The following is a 23,255-nucleotide window of genomic DNA, read 5'->3' as shown; positions in this document are numbered from 1 at the left end:
TATATATATATATGTATGTATGTATGTATGTAATAATAATAATAAAAATAAAATAATAAATAAATAAATAAAAGAAAATGAATTTTAAATAGTTGCCTCAGTTCAGAAAGACTGGCCATCACAAAATTTTCATTTTTAGTAGAGGTTTCCATTTGAACCAGAGAAACGACAATTAAAAGCATGAGAACAGAAGAAAAGAAAGAGAGTAATCAGAGGGGCAACCTAGGGCTCACCGAAGGAGTAGTGCCGTGTGAGAGAAGGAAGAGGAAAACTCGCTTGCGAGGGGACTAAGCCGAGGAAGAAGACGCCGTCGACAAAAAGAGAAAGTGAGATGAGGGTGATGTCGACTATGATCGTGAGCACAAGCATACTTGCGGGGACAGACGACAAATTCAAAGAAGACAACAGAGGCGTGAGAGGCTCGGTGTGAATTTGTGTCGAGGAAGGTTCATTTGAAGGAGAAGGGAGAAGAAGACAGGTTAATCTGAGCCCTAGTTCGAGGGACTGAAGTTCTCTTGCGCGAAGTAGTCGATTTAAGCCAACGAGAGTTCACTTGCATAGGAATGAGGCCAAGGAGAAAAAAACAAGAGGGCCAAAGCACTATCATATGGAGCCAACAAGAATTTCTCGTTCAGGTTTTCTGTGGGTTTCGAGCAAAAGAGGCATGTCTTAGGATTGATTAGAGTTAGGGCTTTTATAATTAAAGTTACTGAAAGCTTATTTTATAAGAATTGAGTTAATAATGTTATCATTGAGATCTGATGAGCATTATGATAGTGCGCGAATGGTTGCATTAATCCGAACCAAAGAAGAAAAATGAGATGAAGAATCAAGTAAAGAAGAGGATGGAAGGAGTTAGCATGTGTGGGTTTTATTAATAATGAGCTGAAGTCTGCGAAGGGAAGACGAGCGCATTGCCGAAGCCAAAGGAGGGAGTCACTGTGCTTGGGTTAATCGAGTAATTATAAGGTAAGGGCTTTAAAAATAATAATTTATGAATTTAAGATATTATCAACTATAATTATTAATAATAATGTTTAATTAAATCAAGAGTCACGCTATAGAAGTTTCCTATTTGGATCTAGAAAAGTTTGGTGACAACAAAGAAAGTTTAGGATTTTATTTTGAGAAGTATGTTGTTTAAATTAATAGTATTTAATATTAGTATTATTGTAATGATTAAATTTAAAGTTTTATTTTTGAAATCATAATTAAAATAATGTAATCAAATCATAATTAATAATTAAATTAAAACGTAATTATTTAATGTGATAAAATTTTTTTTAGCAAAAATATTTTTTATTATAGTTAATTTGGAGAAGGTAACAAACTAAAAAGCAAAGCAAATTATTTATGGTCGATTTGAGTACTATTACTTTTAAATTATAGTAGCTTTTGTTTCTTTTAAACATAATCCATTTATTTAAATTGAAATCAGATTGCATTATTTTACTGTGATTTAAATGTTCTTCTAGATTTTGGCCATATCATTGTGATGAATTTACATTTTTGAAATTCTATTATTATGCATTTTGTACATATATACAAAATAATTTGAATTGAATAAAATAAATATATAAATTATATGAACTGCATAGACTGATTGCATATGCATGCTCGACTATTATGGAGTTCACCTCTGTATGATATTAGTAAGGGAACGCTAAGGGTATCTGTGCACGTAAATGAAAAATGATATCGATCTTGAAGTACCTTAACTAATGCAAATTTTTAGACGATGCTACAATGACGGTTGCATACAAATTAAAATGATATTAATATGTAAATGATACTATAAAACATAGTGAATGCTTAGAATTATATTGAGTGATCATATTAGATAGAACAATCCTTCGCATACTCTAGATCGATTAAATAAAGTTTAACTATCTTGCATATTATCTTATTTTTTATTATCCTACTTTAGGTTAGGAGTAAGAGTATTCACTGATTATAGTTAGCTCACTATTATTTTAAACTAACTTTTAAGGTTTAATTATTTGATTAAAAAATGATCGATAGAAGAGAAAATGTTTATAGAAGACGCAAAAAATCAGAAATATTATAAATATAACTGTATTGCTTTAATTTTTTTTTAATTTAGTGACTTTCATTTATTTAAATGTTATTTATAGAAAATAAATGTAAAAAAAAGTAACTTTCATCATACGACCGTCTATTCGCACTCCGGTTAAACCAAAACTCTGAGCGTGGTTGTGACAAAAGTGACATTAGAGCAATGTTTGAGATTAATTAATATAAACTTAATGAAAGAGTCAATAAAATAATTACAAAGAAAATAATAATAATAAAATAAAAAATTTAAGTTAACTCTAACAAAGTAATTATGTTAATTCAGACAAATGGGGGCATCCGAGATTTTAAAAGAGGGAAGTCCGGTAGAAATGAAGAAGTACCACATGCTATAAATGTGAACACAAATTCCGTCCCAGATGATGACGAACATGACCCAGCTGATTAAAGAGTCCAAACTATAGTCTATTGAGGATGAGACTATTATTGTGGATAAGTATATGAAAATATTTCAAGATCTGCATCCAACTTTATTTAAGGAACTGGAGATCCGATTGAAAAAGAGAAAATGAATTTTAAAGGGTTGTCTCGGTTCAGATTGGGATAACCATCATGACAATTTCATTTTTAAGAGAGGTTTTCATTCAAGCCATAGTAGCAACCATTAGAATTGTAAAGAGAGAGAGAAGTCAGAGGGGCAACTTAGGGCTCACCGAAGGAGTAGTGTTGTGCGAGAGAAGGAAGAGGAAGACTCGCTTGTGAGGGATTAAGCGAGGAAGAAGAAACCATTGAGAGGAAGAGAGTGAGATGAAGGTAATGCCGACTTCGGTTGTGAGCACAAGCATACCTACGGGCCAAACAACACATTCAAAAACAACGATGGAGGTGTCAGCGGTCGACGTAAATTTATTTTTAGGAAGGTTCATCAGGAGAAGGAAGAAGAAAGCGGGTCGATCTGAGCTGTAGCTCGAGGGGAAGAAGTATTCTCGCGTGAAGTTGTCGATTTGAGCTAGCTGGGAGTTCACTTGCAGAGGAACGAAGCTAGGGAGAAAAAGATGGTTGAAGCACTATTAGTTGGATTCAAAGAGGTCTCGTGCGGGCTTCTTGTAGGTTTCGAGCAGTAGAGGAGGCATGGTTTAGTATTGATTTGAGGTAGGGCTTTTATAATTAAAGCTAAAGAATGTTTATTTTATAAGAATTGGGTTAATAATGTTATGATTGAAATCTGACGAGCATTGTGATAGTGCTTGGCGGTTGCATCAATCCAAACCAAAAAACAAAAATAAGAGGCAACATCGAGCTAAGAAGAGGAGAGAAGGAGAGAAGCCAACGTGCGTGGGTTTGATTAATAACTAGCTAAAGCCTACGAAGGGGGAAGATGGCCGCGTTGTCAAAGCTAAAGTAGGGAGCAACTCTGCGTGGTTTAATCGAGTAATTATAAGGTAAGGTTTTAAAAATATTAATTTATGATTTTGGTCGCGTCGTCGAAGCTATAAGAATTTCACATTTGGATCGAGAAAAGACGACAACTAAGAAATGTTAGGTATTTTTTCTAAATGTAATTTTTTTTTAAATTAATAATTTTTAATTTTAGTATTAATTGCAATGATTAAACTTAAAGTTTAAATATTGAAATCTTAATTAAGATAATGTAATAAAATAACAAATAATAATTCAATTAAAATATAATTTATTAATGTGATAAAAATTGTTTTAACATAAATATGTTATATAGTGTAGTTGTTATGTTGGAGGAGGTGACAAAAACTAAAAGCAAAACAAATCATCTATGATCGATAGAAGTACTCTTTTAAATTATAGTAATTTTTGTTACTTTTAAGCTGAATGTATTGATTTTTATTGAAACCTGATTGCACTATTTTACTGAGATTTAAACGCTCTTTTAGATGTTGGTCATATCGTTGTGATAAATTTACATTTTAGAAATATTACTATTATACATTATGTAAATGCATACAAAATAATTTAAATTGAATAAAATAAACGTATGGATGATATTGTATACTAAAAATGTGCTCATGTTAATCTTGAAGAGATCTAACTGTATCGAAAGGTCAACTCGATCGATCAAAAGCCATCCAACCATCCAAAGGGCTATCGACCAACTACAGGGCTGTCGAAGGGTTTCCAGCTGACTGAAGGCATGCCAGGCGACTGAAGATCTGTCAAACGAACGAAGGCTAGCCAGACGACCGAAGGCAAACGCCTGACGACCGAAGGCAAGCCTAGCCGACTAAAGGACTGCCGAGTTGCAGGTTTCGCTTGCAAAAAGATCATTACACCCTATACAACTCCTCTCAACCAGGGGCATAAATGTAATTTTTATGTACATTCCTCTAGTCATAAATTAGGGTCTCTTGACTCTTATAACCTCTATTTTCAATGATATAAAAATGGTCATAAGAACCTGGGAACACGTTATTTTTCCTTGGAGGGGCAAGTCCCGACACACTCTTTATCTTCTCTCTCTTCTATCTACGCTCTATTCTTTGGGTATGATTTTTAGTACGAATTCAGATTCAATATCCTGAAAAGTACAGTGAGAGTGGATTATTCCACAAACAAGAAGAGAATTAACATAAGGAGATGAATCTATGATTAAGTTTTGTTGGGTTAGGTCCTAACCGATGCAATTGAAACGACTAGAAGGCTAGACGACCGAAGGCCTGCCAGCTAACTGAAGGGCTGCCAATCGACCGATGGGAAGTCAGTTGGTCGAAGGGTTGCCGATCGACCGAAGGCCAACCCGGACGACAGAAGGCCAGCCCGGACGACCGAAGGCCTGCTTAGGTTATTGAAGGTTTACCGAGAGGTAGGCTCTAAAATATAAAAGGACCAGAATATCCTATACAACCCCCTCGGTAAGTAGGGGCATAAATGTAAATTTTATGTGCGATCCTTCTATCCTCTATAAATAGGAGGGAAGGTTTTTTCATGTATTAGGGGCTCTGAAACTCCTCTCTTATAACCTTTACTTTTAATGATATAAAAAGGGTCTTAAAAGCAAGGGAACACCCCAGTTTGCCTCACAAGGGCTAGTTGCGGTGCACTCCTCTCCCCTTTCTTTCCCTCTCTCTCACTTGTTTTATGCTGTATTTCTTCGGTGTGATTCACGGGATAAATTTGGTTTCAACAAATATGAACTGCATAGATTGATTGCATGTTTGAGCTTGGCTATGGTAGAGTTCACCTTTTTATGGTTCTAGTGGGGGAATGCTAAGGTACTCATACATATAAATGAAAGAGTATATTACAAATTTTAAGACAATGTTCTTGTGACGGTTGTATATACATTAAAAAGATATTGATATATAATTGATATTGTAATAGTGAATGTTTATTATTACATTGAATAATCATATTAGATAGTACAACCCTTCACTTACTCTTAGATCGATTTACATAAAGTTTAATTGTCATGCATATTGTCTTATTTTCATTATGTTACTATAATTTAGGTGTATGAGTATTTACTGCTATGATTAGCTCACTATTATTTTAAGCTAACTATTTTAGGTTTATTTAATTGATTTGAAAGATGAGCTATAAAAGAAAAAATATTTATAGAAAACGCGAACAACCAGAAATGAGATAAATTTAATTTTATCATATTGATTTATTGTTTATTTAGTAGCTCTTTCATCTATCAAAATCTTGGTTATAAAAAATAATTAGAAAATTTTTTGTGAGGAAAATTGTAACATTCCGTTAATATTAATTGGGGGAGAGGAAATGAGGGAACCAAAGGAAAAGAGGAAAAGGAATCGAGTAGTCAGGAAGCTGGAGAGGAGAAAGATGAAGCGAGAAGTCCGGAAATTGAAATAAGGGGATCAATAGCCTATACGACGACTTCTCTTATAAAAGGACACGAAAGAGGCGAGAATTACTTACTACGAGATTTGAGAGTGCGAGAGGTTGAGCACAAGCCAGAGCTTCCCTGTAGCTGAAGGAGGAGAAGAGCGACAACGATGTCGGTGTCGAGCAGTGAAGAAAGATTTGAAGTCCCCATCGAGCCACCGAAGAGGAAGGCATTGCAAAATATGTTTCGTTTTATTAGGGAGCTCTCATGTGCGAGATTCGATCAGAGGTGTTCTCGTGCGAGGAAGGCTTTTGATCCATATTTCTTGCACATAGAAAGGGTGAAGATGTAGTTTTGCGGGGGCTAGGGCTTTACCGAGGCTTGCCGTTCGGTTCAAATGAATTAGGGCGAGCGGGTACGGTAAGATACCTAATTTATTTAGTTATTATATTTAATTAAATTGAAAATTCAGAAAGTTTATATTAAATTGATTTTAATTTTATTCTCAATTGTTTAAAGGTAATCAGTGAAAAGGCAAAAACAGGAAAAAGAGAATTGTGCTGCAGGAAGGAATTCAGCTATGAAGCTTAATTTAAATGTGTAATTTTTCTCTATATGAAACTTGGTTTACAAGCCATTTTAAAGATTGATGAGTTAAGCATGTTAAAAAGTTTAAGAAAATAAATTATGGCATAATATATAGTAATACAAATATATGAGGCAGCGTAATGTTAAAATAAAAAAATTGGCTAAATTAATTGGTTATGCGTTTTGTTAAAAACTAAAAGAAATTGAATGACTATATAGGTTTATGTTTATGTAAATAAGAATAATAAATTAATTAATTTATTATGGATAACAATGTTTATGATATGTTTCGAATTTTAGAAGAATCCATATCAAATAATAAAAAAAAAATAATCATCATTGAGATGAGTTCTCATATTCTTAAACAATGACGAACTAATGCTTGCCGTTCGGTTCAAATAAATTAGGGCGAGAGGGTAAGGTAAAATACTTAATTTTTTGAGTTATTATATTTAATTAAATTGAAATTCAAAAAGTTTATATTAAGTTGATTTTAATTTAATTATCAATTGTAAAAATGTAATCAGTGAAAAGGCAAAAACTCGAAAAAGAGAATTGTGCTGCAGGAAGGAATTCAGCTATGAAGCTTAATTTACATGTTTAATTTTTCTCTATATGAAATTAGGTTTACAAGCCAATTTAAAGTTTTCTTAGTTAAGCATGTTAAAAAGTTTAAGAAAATAAATTATGGTATAATATATAGTAATACAAATATATGAGGTAACTTAATATTAAAAAAAAATTGGCTAAATTAACTGGTTATACGTTTTATTAAGAACTAAAAGAAATTGGATGACTATATAGGTATAGGTTTATATAATTAAAAATAATAAATTAATTAATTTATTATGGATAACCATGTTTATGTTATGTTTCAAATTTTAGAAGAATCGATGTCAAATCAAATCAAATAACAAATTATTCGTTTCAAATTTTAGAAGAATCGATGTCAAATCAAATAACAAATTATTTGTTATCGAGATGAGTACTCATATTCTTAAACGATGATAATACTTATTTTTTTAGCCCAAACACGCTTACTAGTAGTATCATTTGTTATATTGAAATGACTGCAAACTCTGAATTTTAAATTCTAGTAAATTTTTGTTCGTGTTGTAGGAATGATATGTGTGAACAATATTATTTAAATTATCATAAATAATGAATTATTTATAAGCATATTGATTGATATGCAAATGAGAAATAAATCTTTTAATTAAATAGTGATATTTTTATCTGATGCTTCTATATGCATGATTGACTATGATGGAGTTAACCCTTGATGGCACTAGTGGGGGAACACTAAGATATTCATGCACTTAAATGAAAAAGAATATTGACATTGAATTATCTTAAGTGGTATAATTTTTAGACGATGCTCATGCGACAGTTGTACATATATAAAATGATATTGATTTGCTATTGATATAGTAAGATTCATTGAATATCATCTCAAATATTTATATTGATTTTTTAAAGGCTTAATAGAAATGCATATTTTTTTTCTTTGTTTTATTGTAATTTAGAGATATGAGAATTCACTGGCTTGTTTAGCTTACTATTATTTCAAATTAACTTTTCTGATTAATTTAATTGGAGTTGATTTTACAAGAAATTGATTTTTAATGAAGTTGATTTAGTCGATGGTGATGATTTTATGAGAGATCAAAACTGAAATACTAGGCAGGAGATCAAAAAGTAGATGGCAGCAGGATGTGTATATTCTGAGATTTGGAAAACTTATACTTACATTCCCTCCATTCTCCCTAATGTCCTCTCTAGCTCTTTGAGGAACTTATAATAACAATGCGGAGGACATAGGGGATAAGTCAAACGGAAATGATATTTCTAACATTTTCTTCTCAATTTATGACTGTGTTAATGGAATGATCTACATAAAATGATTTTGATATTGGTAACCAGGGTGGATTGTCTTTTAAAAAGTGAAGTAACACGAAACGCCTCATATATGTCAGGACCTATCTGTTAGTTCTCTTGTATACTAAAATAATCTGTCATCTTTGGAATTATGCACGTGACTACAACTTACATTGCATACAAGCATGGTTATCTTTCTATTTCTGTCTCTCTTATTTTGGTTTATTTGATAAAGCATGGGTTAATGGGACATAATTATTCAGCTTATTTCATGAAGCATGGTAAATTAATAGAAAAATTTTGTTCAGCCTTTCCTGAAAATTGAGACATTGATGTGAATTCAGATGTTTAATTTTGTAGGTCTGTGAAGAGATCATATTTAAGCTGGTTGGATGGAAGCTTGAAGATGTCGAGATTAAAGAGATAAAACCATGGGTGATGCATGCTGAAGTTGCAGAGAAATATGTTTCATGCAATGACAAAGTAATACTTGTGGGTGATGCTGCTCACCGCTTCCCACCAGCTGGTGGTTTTGGTTGGTTATACATTTTTTTTCTAGCTATTTAATTCACCTATTTGGCTTTAGCTAGGTATTACCTAATCTTTTTTCTCAATGAATGATGCTTAATTTGACCCAATTTATTGTGAATTGCCTTATTTATAGATTACTCTGCCTGGGGCAGTTTAAAAGAAATTTTTTTGGTAGGAGAACACTAAGGAATGTTTATTATGAAGTCATTCTAAATTCAAATGATGTAGGAATACTATAGAAGTATATCAAGGATCTTAAATAGTTAGGCATGGACCTCTTCATGCGTAAACATAGCAAATTGGTTAGGTTTAAGATCTTCGTGACATACTTGATGCTGCTTACTAGAATGAGCTCAACTTTTGAACTCCATGTAAACTCGTTTTGTGAATATCAAATGTTTGGTTGTGATTGGGGCATCATTTACCATTATTATTCTTCCATACACATTTCTAACTTCTTGGCTTCTTTTATACTCCATAATATGGGCATTGGTCAATGATCAGGCTCTTTATCTTGAAACTCTTGGAAGCTTTGTTTTATTATACTGATTTTTTTTTCTACATTTCATTTGTCATTATCTATTCCCTTGGTGTTACTTTAAGTGGAACTAATTTGTTTTTTATGACCAGTTAAGTATGCTTGTGCCCTAAGTGCATGAAATTATGTTTAACTCGAGTAGGAAAGAAATATTGGAAAATATTACAATATCATTCAATAAAGAAGAAATGATATAAATAATAAGTATCTCTTACTTCTAATGAATAGCTTCTAATCCACTATCTACTCAATGATGAAGATTAGATTTTTGGGACACTAAAACTTAAAAAAGAAGGCATGGGTGTTAAAATTTTGTTGTGTTTGTGATGACCCAACCAAGGGTTTAGAATTTTTAAGGTGAAAAACGAACGATCATATTGTTAAATTAAAAAATTTCATTTTAATTTTCCATCACCAACAATTTACAATCCAAATAAGCTGAAAGAGTCATTAATGAAAGTACTTTAATTTAACCAATGATAAATTCACTTTTCTGTTTGCTGTTCTCTCCTTTTATACATATTTTTTCTACTAGTACTACTCTTCTATTCAAAAGTTTAAATTGGAAAATATTCAAACATAATAAGTTATCCACAATAACTCAACGGAGTATTTATGCTTCTAAACTATAGTACCCAATGAAAAGAAGACAATATGTATGCTGATTTCTTTTCTATTATGTTATAGAAAGTAATATACTAGTCTATATCATGTATTCATGATAGTTTCTCATGGAAGAAATATTAAATTTTTAAATCATTAACTTTCACTTTATTTTTCATGATGCAATCTTTTAATTTTTATTGCATTTTTAATCTTAATCGTATATCCGTCTGGAGCACCATTTAAATAAAACCTAACACGCCCCTAACCAATACATTCCCATCATGCAAAATATGTCTAATATTGTCTGAGATAGAAAATTTCTTACACATCTGCCACAACCCGACCCGGGCTTGGAATTAAGCAAGACGGGGAATAGACAGTTGGACGGTGAAAATTAATCTTCTGTTATTCTATTTTCATCACTAACAATTTAATATTTAAATATATATGAAAAACCACTAAAGAAAATAATTAAATTAACAAGTAGAAATGTATATCTTTTTGGTTGGTGTTCTCGCCTCATGTACACATTTGATCCTTTTTAGTTCATCTTGTTAAATTGTTTCGTATCTAAAAATAATATTAAAGCAACATAATGAGTTATTTAAAGGTAATAAAAGAGTAATCACTCCTAAATTATAGTAAGGAAAAAATTCAATATGCATGCTTATCTTTCATATCTTTGTAAGAAATATTGAAACATGTTAATATTTTATATTTTTTATAAGAAATCTTATATATGCTATTTCATACATCAATAACATTTTCTAAATACAAATATTCAATCTTCTATATTCATTTACTTTATCTTTACTTTATACTCTTTAGATGCACATTTTTTTTTGTTAGGATCACCGTCAACATAACCTAAATCATCCTTGGTCGATATTATCGTTGGCACAATGATTAGCGATGTAAACATCGCAATTGTCTAGGTTGGAAAGACATTTACCTGCCTCCTGACCGATAATATCCCGTCGGTACAGCGGTTAGCAATGTAAACATCACGTTCGTTTAGGGAGGTAAACTCTGGTCTACTCTCCCCTGACCGATACTATCTCGTCCGCACAACGGTTAGTGATTTAATCATCACAATTGTATAGGATTGTAGAAAAACTATACGCATGCGAGCACACTAGGGTCCCCTGCCTGTATCATTTCTGGGTTATTTTGGGATTATTGAAAATAACCCAGAAATAACCTGAAAATAACCCAGGAATAACTTCCGCCACACCTAGAGCTACGTTAGGAGTCCGTACAGAAAATGCGCTCGATATCTTTAACCCCTGATTGATATTCTCCTAAAGAAAACAAATCGTGATCTAAATTTTACGATTGTCTCAGGTAGGAAAATATCTATGAGTTCGGGTACATTGTCGTCCAAAGCCAGCATCATAAGGGGTAAACTCATTGTCTTAGCATGCACATACTAGCATTCATGTATGTAGTATTTTGATTTCATTTTTAATTGAAATCATTAGTTTCTTGTGAGACAGCTTGTATTTATGTACCAATGAATAAATGTATTTTTATTAGAATCTAAATGTCATGATATAATCTAATATCTTTTTAGGTAAATTATTATGCCATGTTTTATGTTGTAGTGTTAATAGCATGTTTCATGCCTAATAATATGAAGAATTAACTATTATTTAAATCTCATTTGTAGAGAGTTTTATGATACAAGAGTTAACCCCAAACCTCAATAAAGAAAATAAATATTATTATTGAAAACAAATAAAAGGTTATAATCAAACACACTTGAAAGTGAAATTACAACAAAAATGACAAACTCACTCGGGCTCAATCCATGAGTGGAGGTTGGCTAGGTGTTTGGAGAGCGGAGGCAGGTAGTTGAAATGGGTATTGGTTGTTGGGATAACAAAAGGAGGGGCTAGAATTGCATTTGAAATGGGTATTGGTTGTCGGGATAACAAAAGGAGGGGCTAGAATTGCATCAACAGTGAAGCGGAGGGCTTGGACACCGAGGATCAGCGTAGAGGAAGGGTTGGACTGGAGGACAATAAGGGGTGGTTGTCCGGGGCGGTGGCAGCGAGAAAGATGGGCTAAAATTGACAAGTTGTAGTGGAAAACAACAAACTAGTGTTGCTTGGGGGCTACTGTAGCGGTGGAGGGCAGCTGAGAGCGTAGTGGGGAAGATTTGAAAAGTGATATTTAAGATATTCATCTCCTCGGGAGAGAGATACAGCTGGCAAATCACCTAATCCCTCAGATACAAGGCCTCGAGGGGAAAAAAAGGGATGTCTGCGATTGTCATAAACAAAGCACATGAAAATTTAATTTTAAAATCCTAATACAACACATACATAGGAAATGACTAAAAAAGAATTAATGATAATAGGAAAAAAAGCAAAAAAAAAAATTGCGATTGACCAGCATTTCCCCTTGTCTTCTGTGCTTACAGAAGTCGCGTGGCTCGTGCTTGTGTTCGACGCACAGTGCTCCCACATCAGTTTTCCGTGAATGGTACATATTTTGCATTAAAATAAAATGAAACGGCCCAAGCCTCAGAAAAGAGCAAAAATGACTAACCAAAAGAAGAGATATCCTCCCTCAGAATGGACAAAAAAGAGGGTGGATACTCCTCACTGACCCACCCATTAAAAAGGGGCATCTAAAGCTTGCTTGACAGAACATGGGCAGCTATGTTGAACTCCCTCTAAGTATGACAAAAAATAATTGTTTAAACCGTTTAAAAAAGCTTGGTCATCACCTGCATCAATTTTTGGGGGTTGGGGGAGTTTTGATATTATACGTCGAAGCTTCTGTTTGCGCATTGTTGATTATTGAGTTGTCAACTTCTGGTACTGAAGGCTTTTCAGCTGCAGCTCTAGAATCTTTTGGATCGCACTGACGACTGCTGTATCTCCCAAAACCCTTGAGGAGTTTTCATCATTTGTGAGCAACGATCAATATCAACCCAATATTTTTGGAGCTTACAACCAGACTGAACTAGGTCTGCGCGTCACATATATACTGTTGGATTCCTCAAAAGCAACCCAAGGTTGGTTCAACCCTATTTGAGGTGAGGAGAATTTGAATCTTTTTGATTGTTTCATCTAGATCTTGAAACTCTCTTTGTACTGGTTGTCCTCTGTTTGCTAATGACTCTTCTCTCTTGCAGTCCTCCATCATCACTAAGATTTATTCTCCCGTTGCTTCTATTCTTGCGAAGGCACATATAATCTAGAACTTTGTAGAAGGTAGAAGGATTATGCGCTTGTCATCTTTGGTCAATGGAGTAGACGTTCTTGTACCCATCATGTTGAGTCTTGCGATCATGCTGTCATGTTTTCTCAGCAAAAATGTCATGCATCTATGGGCATTGCATTGTATCAAAACTAATCTTGCTGCTAGTTCCCAATTGAAAACTCCATGAAAAACAGATTAATGTTGTTTCTGTATTTTATATTCAATCATATCAAGGAATATGGCTGGACATGTCTCTGCATCCTTATGCTCAACTTGTTCACCATCATTGTTGTCGCCACATTCTTGTCGTTGCTCCATCAATAATGATGCTACATACCTTTCCTTTCACAAAGTAACAAGTGTATACTATATTGTGGCATAGCCATTGTTGCTATCTTGGAGCCTTAATCTAAAAGACTCATTGAACCACAAGCGTCACACCCTCATTTGGTGGAAGCTGTACTCTCTTTTTTCTTTTATTGCTCCTCGTCGCTAACTTCCTCTGCCCCCTACTCGGTGAAAGTCATAACTCGGCTCATCGGGCGATTGAGAGTGATCTGTCCAAAAATCATGACACATGAAACATTTCTTGGTTGGGATTGTAGTGTGTGTGCTATCTTTCTTAAGCTTCTTCTCACTCGAAGTGGCTCTGCCCTGCTTCTGACCACTCTGCGCTACTCCTTGAGGTGTGATCCTTCTAAGGTCTCTAATTATGTGTGGCTTTTTGAGTAACGATGGTTGTCTGCTTTGTTTTTATTGTCTCTTCACATCCTCTAGTGTCCAATACGTTTGCAGCTTGACCACATTACTGTTGTAGGCTTGAGGCCTCATAAATACTTAGTTATGACATGCTCCACTGTCTCCTTCGACTCACACTTTAACTTAAACTGCATAAATTCTGTCGTGTGCTCCTTCACTGATAGCTCCTTTTGTTGCAGATAGTGGAGCTTCAAAAAAATATCCTTGCGGTAATGCGGGGGTAGGCTTTGCTGCTACATCTCTTGTTTCGTCTTCTGCCAGGAAATGATTCTGTCACGTGCTTCTCTCAACCTCTCCCTCTTCATGTCCTCCCACCACAAATAAACATTCTTTCTTCAGTTATTGATCATCGACCACCTTGTATTCAAAGACTCGCTCAACTATATGCATTAACTTTATGAAATCATTTGGATTCATTCTTCCCTAAAAGTTCGGTAGGTTCAATTTCATTCACAAATCTCTATATCCTCCAATAGGCACATTATCTTTATATATTCTAATAGGCACTCTATTTTTGGTATCCTCTAACAACTATTTGATCTCTGTGTCATTTAACAAGTATCCGATCTCTTTGTCCTTTTACAAGCATCTCATCTCAGTAACCTCCATCAGGCATCTTATCTCTGCATCTTCCAATAAACACTTTAGCTCTAGACCTCTGCTGATACTGTACCCCAAAGTGTTGTGGTCTGTCTTATTCTCCATTAGAATCATCCCTACAAAAGAGATTCAAGTGTCCTTTTTGCTTTCCTTCACGGATTTCACTATTATGATAAACGGTGATCCCGCCCCAGGTTGTCTCAAGGGCATCAAGCCGATGTAGCGCATTGCGAAGTAGCTGTTGTGTGTCGTCCATGATAGATTATTGATCAAATTCTGCAATTGTCTCCTTGAGACGTGGTTAAGGTTTTGGGTGTGTTGGTGTAATGAGATGTATTGGGTGAAGGGAATTTTTTTTTTGGGTGCTAGAAAACTTGAGATTAGACTAGGGTCAGGCTAACTCTGATACCAAATGAAATCGGAGTTAACCCAAACCACAATAGGGAAATCAAATACGAAAAAGTGGAAAAATATAAGAGAGTTTATTCTTATTGATGCAAAGAGGGATATAAATACTTATTACAGGATTTACTGGCAAGGAAAACAATAAAAACAGAATACAGTAGATAAAAAAAATAATAATAACAAATATAAAGGGCAGCTAATCTCTCTAGTTAAAGGAAAAAAAATAGAGATTCCTAAGATCCCTCATACAATTTATAGTCCTCTAAATATAGGGTGAAGTAATTTTTTGGGTATGTTGGTGTAATGAGATGTATAGGGTGAAGGAAATTTTTTTTTTTTGGGTGCTAGAAAACTTGAAATTGGACTTGGGTCAGGCTAACTCTGATACCAAATGAAATCGGAGTTAACCCAAACCACAATAGGGAAATCAAATACGAAAAAGTGGAAAAATATAAGAGGGCTTATTCTTATTGATACAAAGAGGGATATAAATACTTATTACAGGAGTTACTGATATGGAAAATAATAAAAACAGAATACAGTAGACAAGGAAAATAATAATAACAAATATAAAGGGCAGCTAATCTCTCTAATTAAAGGAAAAAAAATAGAGATTCTAGATCCCTCATACAATTTATAGTCCTCTAAATATAGGGTGAAGTAATTTTTTGGGTATGTTGGTGTAATGAGATGTATAGGGTGAAGGAAATTTTTTTTTTTTGGGTGCTAGAAAACTTGAAATTGGACTTGGGTCAGGCTAACTCTGATACCAAATGAAATCGGAGTTAACCCAAACCACAATAGGGAAATCAAATACGAAAAAGTGGAAAAATATAAGAGGGCTTATTCTTATTGATACAAAGAGGGATATAAATACTTATTACAGGAGTTACTGATATGGAAAATAATAAAAACAGAATACAGTAGACAAGGAAAATAATAATAACAAATATAAAGGGCAGCTAATCTCTCTAATTAAAGAGAAAAAAATAGAGATTCCTAAGATCCCTCGTACAATTTATAACCCTCTAAATATAGAGTTACAACAAATATGAAATATAATCATAATTATTTATGAGATCTTTCAACACTCCCCCTCAAGCTGACATGAATATGTCACTCATAGCAAGCTTGCTAACTAGATTCTCGTGTTGTACTTTGGAAAAAAAATTTATTAGAATATCTGCTGTTTGGCTAGCAGTGGGTATGTAGGATATACATATCACACAAATATCTATCTTCTCTTTGATGAAATGTTTGTCAACTTCTACATGTTTTGTTCTGTCATGTAAAACTGGATTATGAGCTATAGAGATTGCAACCTTGTTGTCGCAGTAAACTTTAATAGGTGCTGGTACATGAATCTTCAACTCTTCCACGAGTCTTTTTATCCATAATACTTCACAGAGTCCATGTGCTACCGAGCGAAATTCTGCTTCAACACTATTTCTTGCTACTACACTTTGTTTTTTACTTTTTCAAGTAACTAGATTTTCGCCTATAAAGGTACAATAATCTGATGTAGATCTTCTATCATTTACATCTCCAGCCCCATTTGTATCTGCTGATGTAGATCTTCTATCATTTACATCTCCTGCCCCATTTGTATCTGTGTAGGAACTATTAGAAGATGTTCTCTTTTTGAACAAGTCCTTTTCCAGAAGTTCCTTTGAGATATCTCAAAATTCTGAATACAGCTTCGAATTGAGTAGGTCTAGGTGAATGCATGAATTAACTCACAACACTCACTGCAAATGCTATGTCAGGTCAAGTGTGAGCCAAATAGATTATTCGCCCTACCAATCTTTGATAGCGTGCTTTGTCTATTACCTCATTAGATGTTGTTGTTTTCAACTTTATATTATGTTCAATTGGCATATCTGCTGCCTCGCAACATGTCATTCTTGTTTCTTTGAGTAAATCAAGTACATACTTGTGTTGATTGAAAAAAATTTCCTCCTTGGATCTTGCAAACTTCATTATGAGGAAAATTTTTAGCTTCCCTAAGTCCTTAATATCAAATTCGGCTTCAAGTTTTCTTTTCAAGTTGCTAATCTCCAGAGGATGATCCCCTCTTATGATTATGTCATCTACATGCACAATCGCAATGACTACTTTACCTTTGATGAAATGTTTGAAAAAAAAGTGTGATCAGCTTGGTGATCGTGTGATCAGCTTGGCTTTGAGAGAATCCACGTCTCTTGATAACATCACCAAAACACTCAAACCAAGCTCTAAGAGACTGCTTTAACCCGTACAGGGACTTTTAATTTGCATACTGTACCTTTTCCAAATTTTTCTTCAAATCCGGGTGGTTGGTCCATTTATACTTCTTGCAATTCTCCATTTAAAAATACATTTTTAACATCAAATTAATGAAGTGGCCAGTTGAAGTTAACTGCAAGAAAAAATACTCTAACAGAGTTAATTTTAGCAACAGGAGCAAAAGTATCAATGTAATCAATACCATGAGTTTGAGTAAATCCTTTTGCTACTAGTCTCGCTTTGTATCTCTCTACACTTCTATCAGCTTTAAACTTCACCGTGAACACCCATTTGCACCTAACCGTCTTTTTGTCTTTATGTAGATCAATGACTGTCCAAGTGTTATATCTTTTAAGATCATTTATTTCTTCCATCATGATCCAACTTTTTTTGTTGCGATAGATTGTGTAAAATTTAATTAAATATAATCAATTAATATTCGGATTCTACGCAAGTATACTTATTGTTATAAAGTAATAATGAACTTTCTATTTAAGCCCCAAGTATCAATCCTACGGGGAAGGTTTAAATTGAAAATGACAAATTTGCTAGGAAATTCACAGAAAGTCAATTGAAATCACTGTCACTAATTTCAATTGTTGAGATGTAATCAAAATTAAATTTCTAAATTATTATCAAATCAAATATGCAAAATTTAAAACAGTAAATATTAATCTATTAACTATATTTATGTAATGGAGATTCTTATGTGAAAAAGCATTATTCCCACTACAATGAGGTTATGATAAAATGAGATGAGATAAATGTTCATAATATGTATTGTGCCAAATAGAAACAATTTTAATTCTCCACCCTAATACAGTGTATAAAAAATCATTGGTTAATCTCAGTGTTTAGTCCCTAAATCCGTGGCTAGGCTAGGAGGATACCAGCTCCCACTCCAGAGCTTATACTTCCGTTCAACTGAAGGCTAGCTCTCGCTTCAGTTTTTAAATACTAAGACTGAATTGATGATTTTAGTCTTTCACCCTAAAGGTTCTCCAATTCTACACCCAACAAAGAATATTTTCATATTTATTTGTACTTAATTCCATAAACGATGTTCTCTTTTATGAAATCAAATGTGAAAATATTCTTTGTTGGGTGTAGAATTGGAGAACCTTTAGGGTGAAAGACTAAAATCATCAATTCAGTCGTGATCCTTATTCTGTTGTAGAACTCATACTCCATTTCCCGGATCATATGTTTCACAACACATTTTAAAAATTCAATTGACTAGATCGAAAAGTAAATTAAGTTTTAAGTTGAAAAATCATCACAATTTATTTTTTAATTTAATATTGACACATTCATATTATCTCTTCATTTCACCATATCTCAGAGTAGGGAGAAAGATAGAGGGAACTACTCAGACTTCATGAGAAAGAAATAACAAAACATAAATTTCATACATAAAAGAAAGTTCCTACAATACTAATAAACAAATAATACTTATCTGAAAACTCATTCTCAAAGCAAATCTTTTGTAGTCTTTCTTAGAAATGCAAGAAGAAGATATCTCTTACTTTTCTTCTTCTCCAACACTCTTACAGAAAGTTTCACACTAAATCTTACCACAAAAACTCTAAATTATGAAAACAAAATCACTAATTGACTCCAATATAGAAGTGGAATGGAATGATGTGGTGCGAAAAATAAAAATAGAGGAGTGAAAAACGTAGAGGAGCCCATTTTCTGATGAAATTCGGCCCCAAATAGAGCCCAAGATCGGTTCTCCAAGCGGTGCCTCCAAAAACGCTTCAAAAAATCGTTCAAATACATCGAACATTCTAGAAACAGGGTCTGCACTGTCTTTGGCGCTGTCGACGCTGAGTAATAATCTTCGCGTTAATTTGTTCTGCGTCGACGGCGCTGAGCATTTCTTCAAAAATATCTTTTTAACTCTAAATTTCATCTTTTTTGCTGTCTTTTTGTTTTAAGCCCTAAAAATCAACAACCTGCAAGAAAACATCAAAATATCTTCCATTAAAATGTAATATCATCAAAAGTATGTATAAAATATGGGTCTAAAAATGCATATATTTTTGGTGTTTCAAAATCACCCAAATTTACATGTTGCTTGTCCTGAAGTAACTCTTTTATTACATAAAAAAATATGACTTATGATAAATATCTTAACTTTTAGACTTTCATATTTTAGTTTTCTAAATATAATAGTATAACTTAAGAAAAATTCAAAACAACTCCAGTTAATACTAAAGATGTAAATATACTCAATAGTTAAGTCTAAGGTTTCTGATCCTCTATTTTTTTTCAAGAAATATTGCAATTTGTTATATTAAAGTCACTTAGCAAATTCATATGAAAAAGAACTTCATAAAACCTTATTAATAATTAAGTTAACATTCAAATAAAAAGTTTAGAAAGTATGTTCAAGTCTTTTTCCTTAAGTTGATTCAAGTGAAGCTAATTTTTAATTATGAATCTCCTCAAGCTTCTCCCCATATATATATATATATATTTCTTTTTCTTTTCTTTTCAGGATTATTTTTAATCTTTTTTTTTTTTGTTTGTGTCAGGATTACTATATTTGGATAGTCCTTAATAATTTTGAACTTCACTGTCTTCTTCTTAAAGTAAAAAAAAAATTACATTTCTTCACTTAACAAATTCCCTAAATTTGAAACTCAAAGCATTCCTTTACCTTATAAATATTTCATAGCTTTTACATAATTGAGCCCCAATCTTTTCTTCTCAAATGAATTTCCAAGATTCTTAGTACTTCAAAATGTAGTTTCCTTTACTTTAAATAGTTAACTATAGTCTTATTCTCTTATACTAAATATCTTAATCTACAAAATTAATTTTCATTACAAAAATATTCTTTTAAATCTGCCATAGTATTTAAATATCTACAAAATATAGTTCTCTGAATTAAATTCACTACATAAAATCATATTAATAATTTTTTAAAATATTTAAATTGAGAACATCTAATAGTTAATCTTTTTCTTTCTCTCCCCCAAACTTAAATTTTTAAAAGATTTTTACATGAAGAGCTTTAAAAATGAAGGGTAAAAAAAAACATTAAATACATAAAAAAAATTATACCTGTTCGAGATTCTGATTTTTGAACATAAATTTTGAAAATATCGCAGGTGCTAAAATGAAAACTATAAGGCTAAAAACATTAAAACTATTAAAATGAAAACTATAAGGCTAAAAACATTAAATTGCACATAGTACATATAAAATTTGCTGAGAAAGTGATGATCACAAAACAGAACAAAGTACTGAAAATAACAACGCAACTAAACTAAATTCTAAAAATGAAAATAGTTTTTCACATTACAGTTTCACATTATGAAAATAGTTTTTCACATTACAGTTTCACAAAACATAACAACAAAGTCTAAACAACATCACAACACAAACAATACAATCACACAGTACAAACTCAAACAAACAACAAAATAGATCACCAATCATCATCTTCCGCATCATTGACATCTAACTTTTGGAGAATCAGATCATCAGTGTGAGCATTTCTGGTCTTTATATTCTGCATCCTATGATCCATCCTCAAAATATCTCCCTGTTCTATCATCATCTGCTCCAACAACTCCCTGTTGCTGGGGTCACTTGAAGTAGGCTCACTAGGGGTTCTAGAAGTAGAAGGAATATCCCTAGCCTGTCTTCCAGATCTCCAATCAGCATGGGAGCAATAGATCGAATGTTCATATAAATGATAGAGCCTACATTTATATCCATCACTTGCTGAATGCAGTAGTTCAGGATGGCTCTATAATTGGTCACTTCACTATGATGATTCGTTGGAATCATCATCCCAGAAATAAAATAATATCAGACTTTAGATACTACGTTTAACATAGAAAGGGGAAAATTAACTTTAATTCCATTTTTTATTTTCTAAGCCCCTTTCTCACTAGTCAAAAAAGAAATAACTTCATCTAAAACTTGATCTGTAACAGAAAAAGAATGATACTGGCATTTATACACATTTTCTACAAAATAAAACTCATTTATCTTCTTTGGAGTAAATTCTACCTTTTTTCCACGAACAAATACATAATCATCAGAAGCTTCAGGAAGGTTGGCATAAAATTTAATTACAATCCCAGCTATCGCATCGACAGTAAAATATCAAAAATTTTCCCATTGTCGAACAATAATCAAACGTTCAACTTCTCCCGGATTTTTAAAACCTCGGCCCTGAATTACTTTCTTATTTTCACAAATGCTATGAAATTGAGCAGTGACTCTAAAACTAACAAATTTTTGTTCGTCATCTTCTACTTTCCTTTTGCTCGATCTAGGTGCCATAAGAAATCTAAAACATTTTAAAAAATCCAAATAAATTCTAAAATTTAGAAAATCAAAATGTAAAATATTTTAAACTTCAAATCACTATACTTCATCACCAAAAGATTTTCTCAAAAATTTCTCAAAAAAATTTCCATATTTTCGGATTCATGTAACTTGAAATTAATCCGTGGTGAAAATAAAAAGTTTTTGGTTTAAAGTATAGCACTTACTTAGAGAAGATGAAGTCTGAAGTTTTGAAGTCTGATGCTTTTTAGCCTCTAAATCGCCTCAAATCCGCCTAAAATCAAGCCCTAGCCGCTTGTTGGTTTATTATAATACTTTGAAGATCTCCTACTGCATTTATAATACTCTGAAGTTCCCTTTCAATTTTCTTCAATTTCTTTTCCAAAGCAAGCGAACTTCCAACTGTTGGTGGTATTAATGGAGTTGAAACATGTGAAAATTGATCTATGATGGCTTCTAATACTTCATTTCTATTTTCACAATAATTATCATCTATAGGATTCATCGACTCCCAAGGTAATAAAGTCTTTTCCCAACTTTCATATAGAACTTGGGCTTGACTGCAAATCAAAAAGATGGTAGATAGATGCCCAAGTCCTTAAATTGGTCCATTAGTAAGGATACCCATAATGGATTTAAATATAATAGACTTAAGGATACCCATAATAGATTTAAATATAATAGACTGTATATCAATAGGTTTTTATATTTGAATGCAGTAATTTAAAATAGCACATTCTTTGGTAACTCTACTAATTTTCATAGTAGGGAGTAATTTTGCAGCAATAAAGAAATGTAATTGCTTCAAAATTGGATGAAGTAATGAAGTGGAGAAACTAACGTATCATTCACTTTCATCCGTCAGAAGATTATACACGTCTTGCATCAAATTTCGTGTAGGAATGAAATTTATATAATAACAGATTGAAATATTGTCTATCATATACAATTCATTATTCCTTGCAGGAGTAAATGGTACAGCCTTACCTCGTACGAAGACAACAACTTGAGTAATTCCATGTAAGTTTGCATAAAACTCTTTCACCACAGGTACGACAACCGCAGACTTAGTGTAACACAGAACTTCCCAACGCCTTTGCATAATGATTTTATCAATCAGACCAGTAGAATTGATCACTCCATGATTAACAAATCCTCTTTTCTTGATCAATCTCCTCTTCGTAATAACTTTATCGTATAATCGCTGCGCGTCGAAACTAATAAACTTCTTTTATTGAAAACTCTATACCTTAAAGTATTTATGAAATTGGAAGCCATTCAATCCGAAAATAAGAAGTTACTAGGCGTCCAAAGATGTTTCTAGGTCATTTTAAACTCGTCCTGGCAGTTATTATGAAGTGAAATCGCGCCAAAACCCGACAAAAGTCGTCTAAAACCGTCCAACCGCACTCGACGCCGTCGAAGAACCACACTCGACGCCGTCGAAGCTCCCGATTGGCGCTGTCAGCGCTGATGTCCGTTATCTAGGGTACCGTCAGCGCCAGTGGCCAAAATTGTGAATTTTATTTTATTTATTCAATTCGATTCTAAATTTTCCTCCAATACCAATATTTGACTTAATTTATAATAAATGTAATTGTGTTGGTTTATTATCTACTAATGTATAAGACACTTAACAAACTAAATAGTAATACATAACAATATAAGGATGGGTTGCCTCCCACAAAGCGCTTGGTTTAACGTCGT

General features: G+C 33.0%; 1 protein-coding gene across 1 annotated transcript in view; it reads left to right on the top strand.

Annotated features, from left to right (window-relative positions):
• LOC110037728 (2,4-dichlorophenol 6-monooxygenase) overlaps positions 1–23,255 on the top strand; it is an 81,645-nt gene that overhangs the window by 33,024 nt on the left and 25,366 nt on the right. The window contains 1 exon segment of the mRNA XM_020742438.1: positions 8,681–8,855. Within this exon segment, the coding sequence (XP_020598097.1) occupies positions 8,681–8,855 (175 nt within the window).

Source organism: Phalaenopsis equestris, unplaced genomic scaffold (assembly GCF_001263595.1).
Source record: "Phalaenopsis equestris unplaced genomic scaffold, ASM126359v1 Scaffold224097, whole genome shotgun sequence".
Taxonomy (NCBI): Eukaryota; Viridiplantae; Streptophyta; class Magnoliopsida; order Asparagales; family Orchidaceae; genus Phalaenopsis; species Phalaenopsis equestris.
Note: the sequence above shows the minus strand (reverse complement) of the source record. Positions and strands in the feature narration are given on the sequence as shown.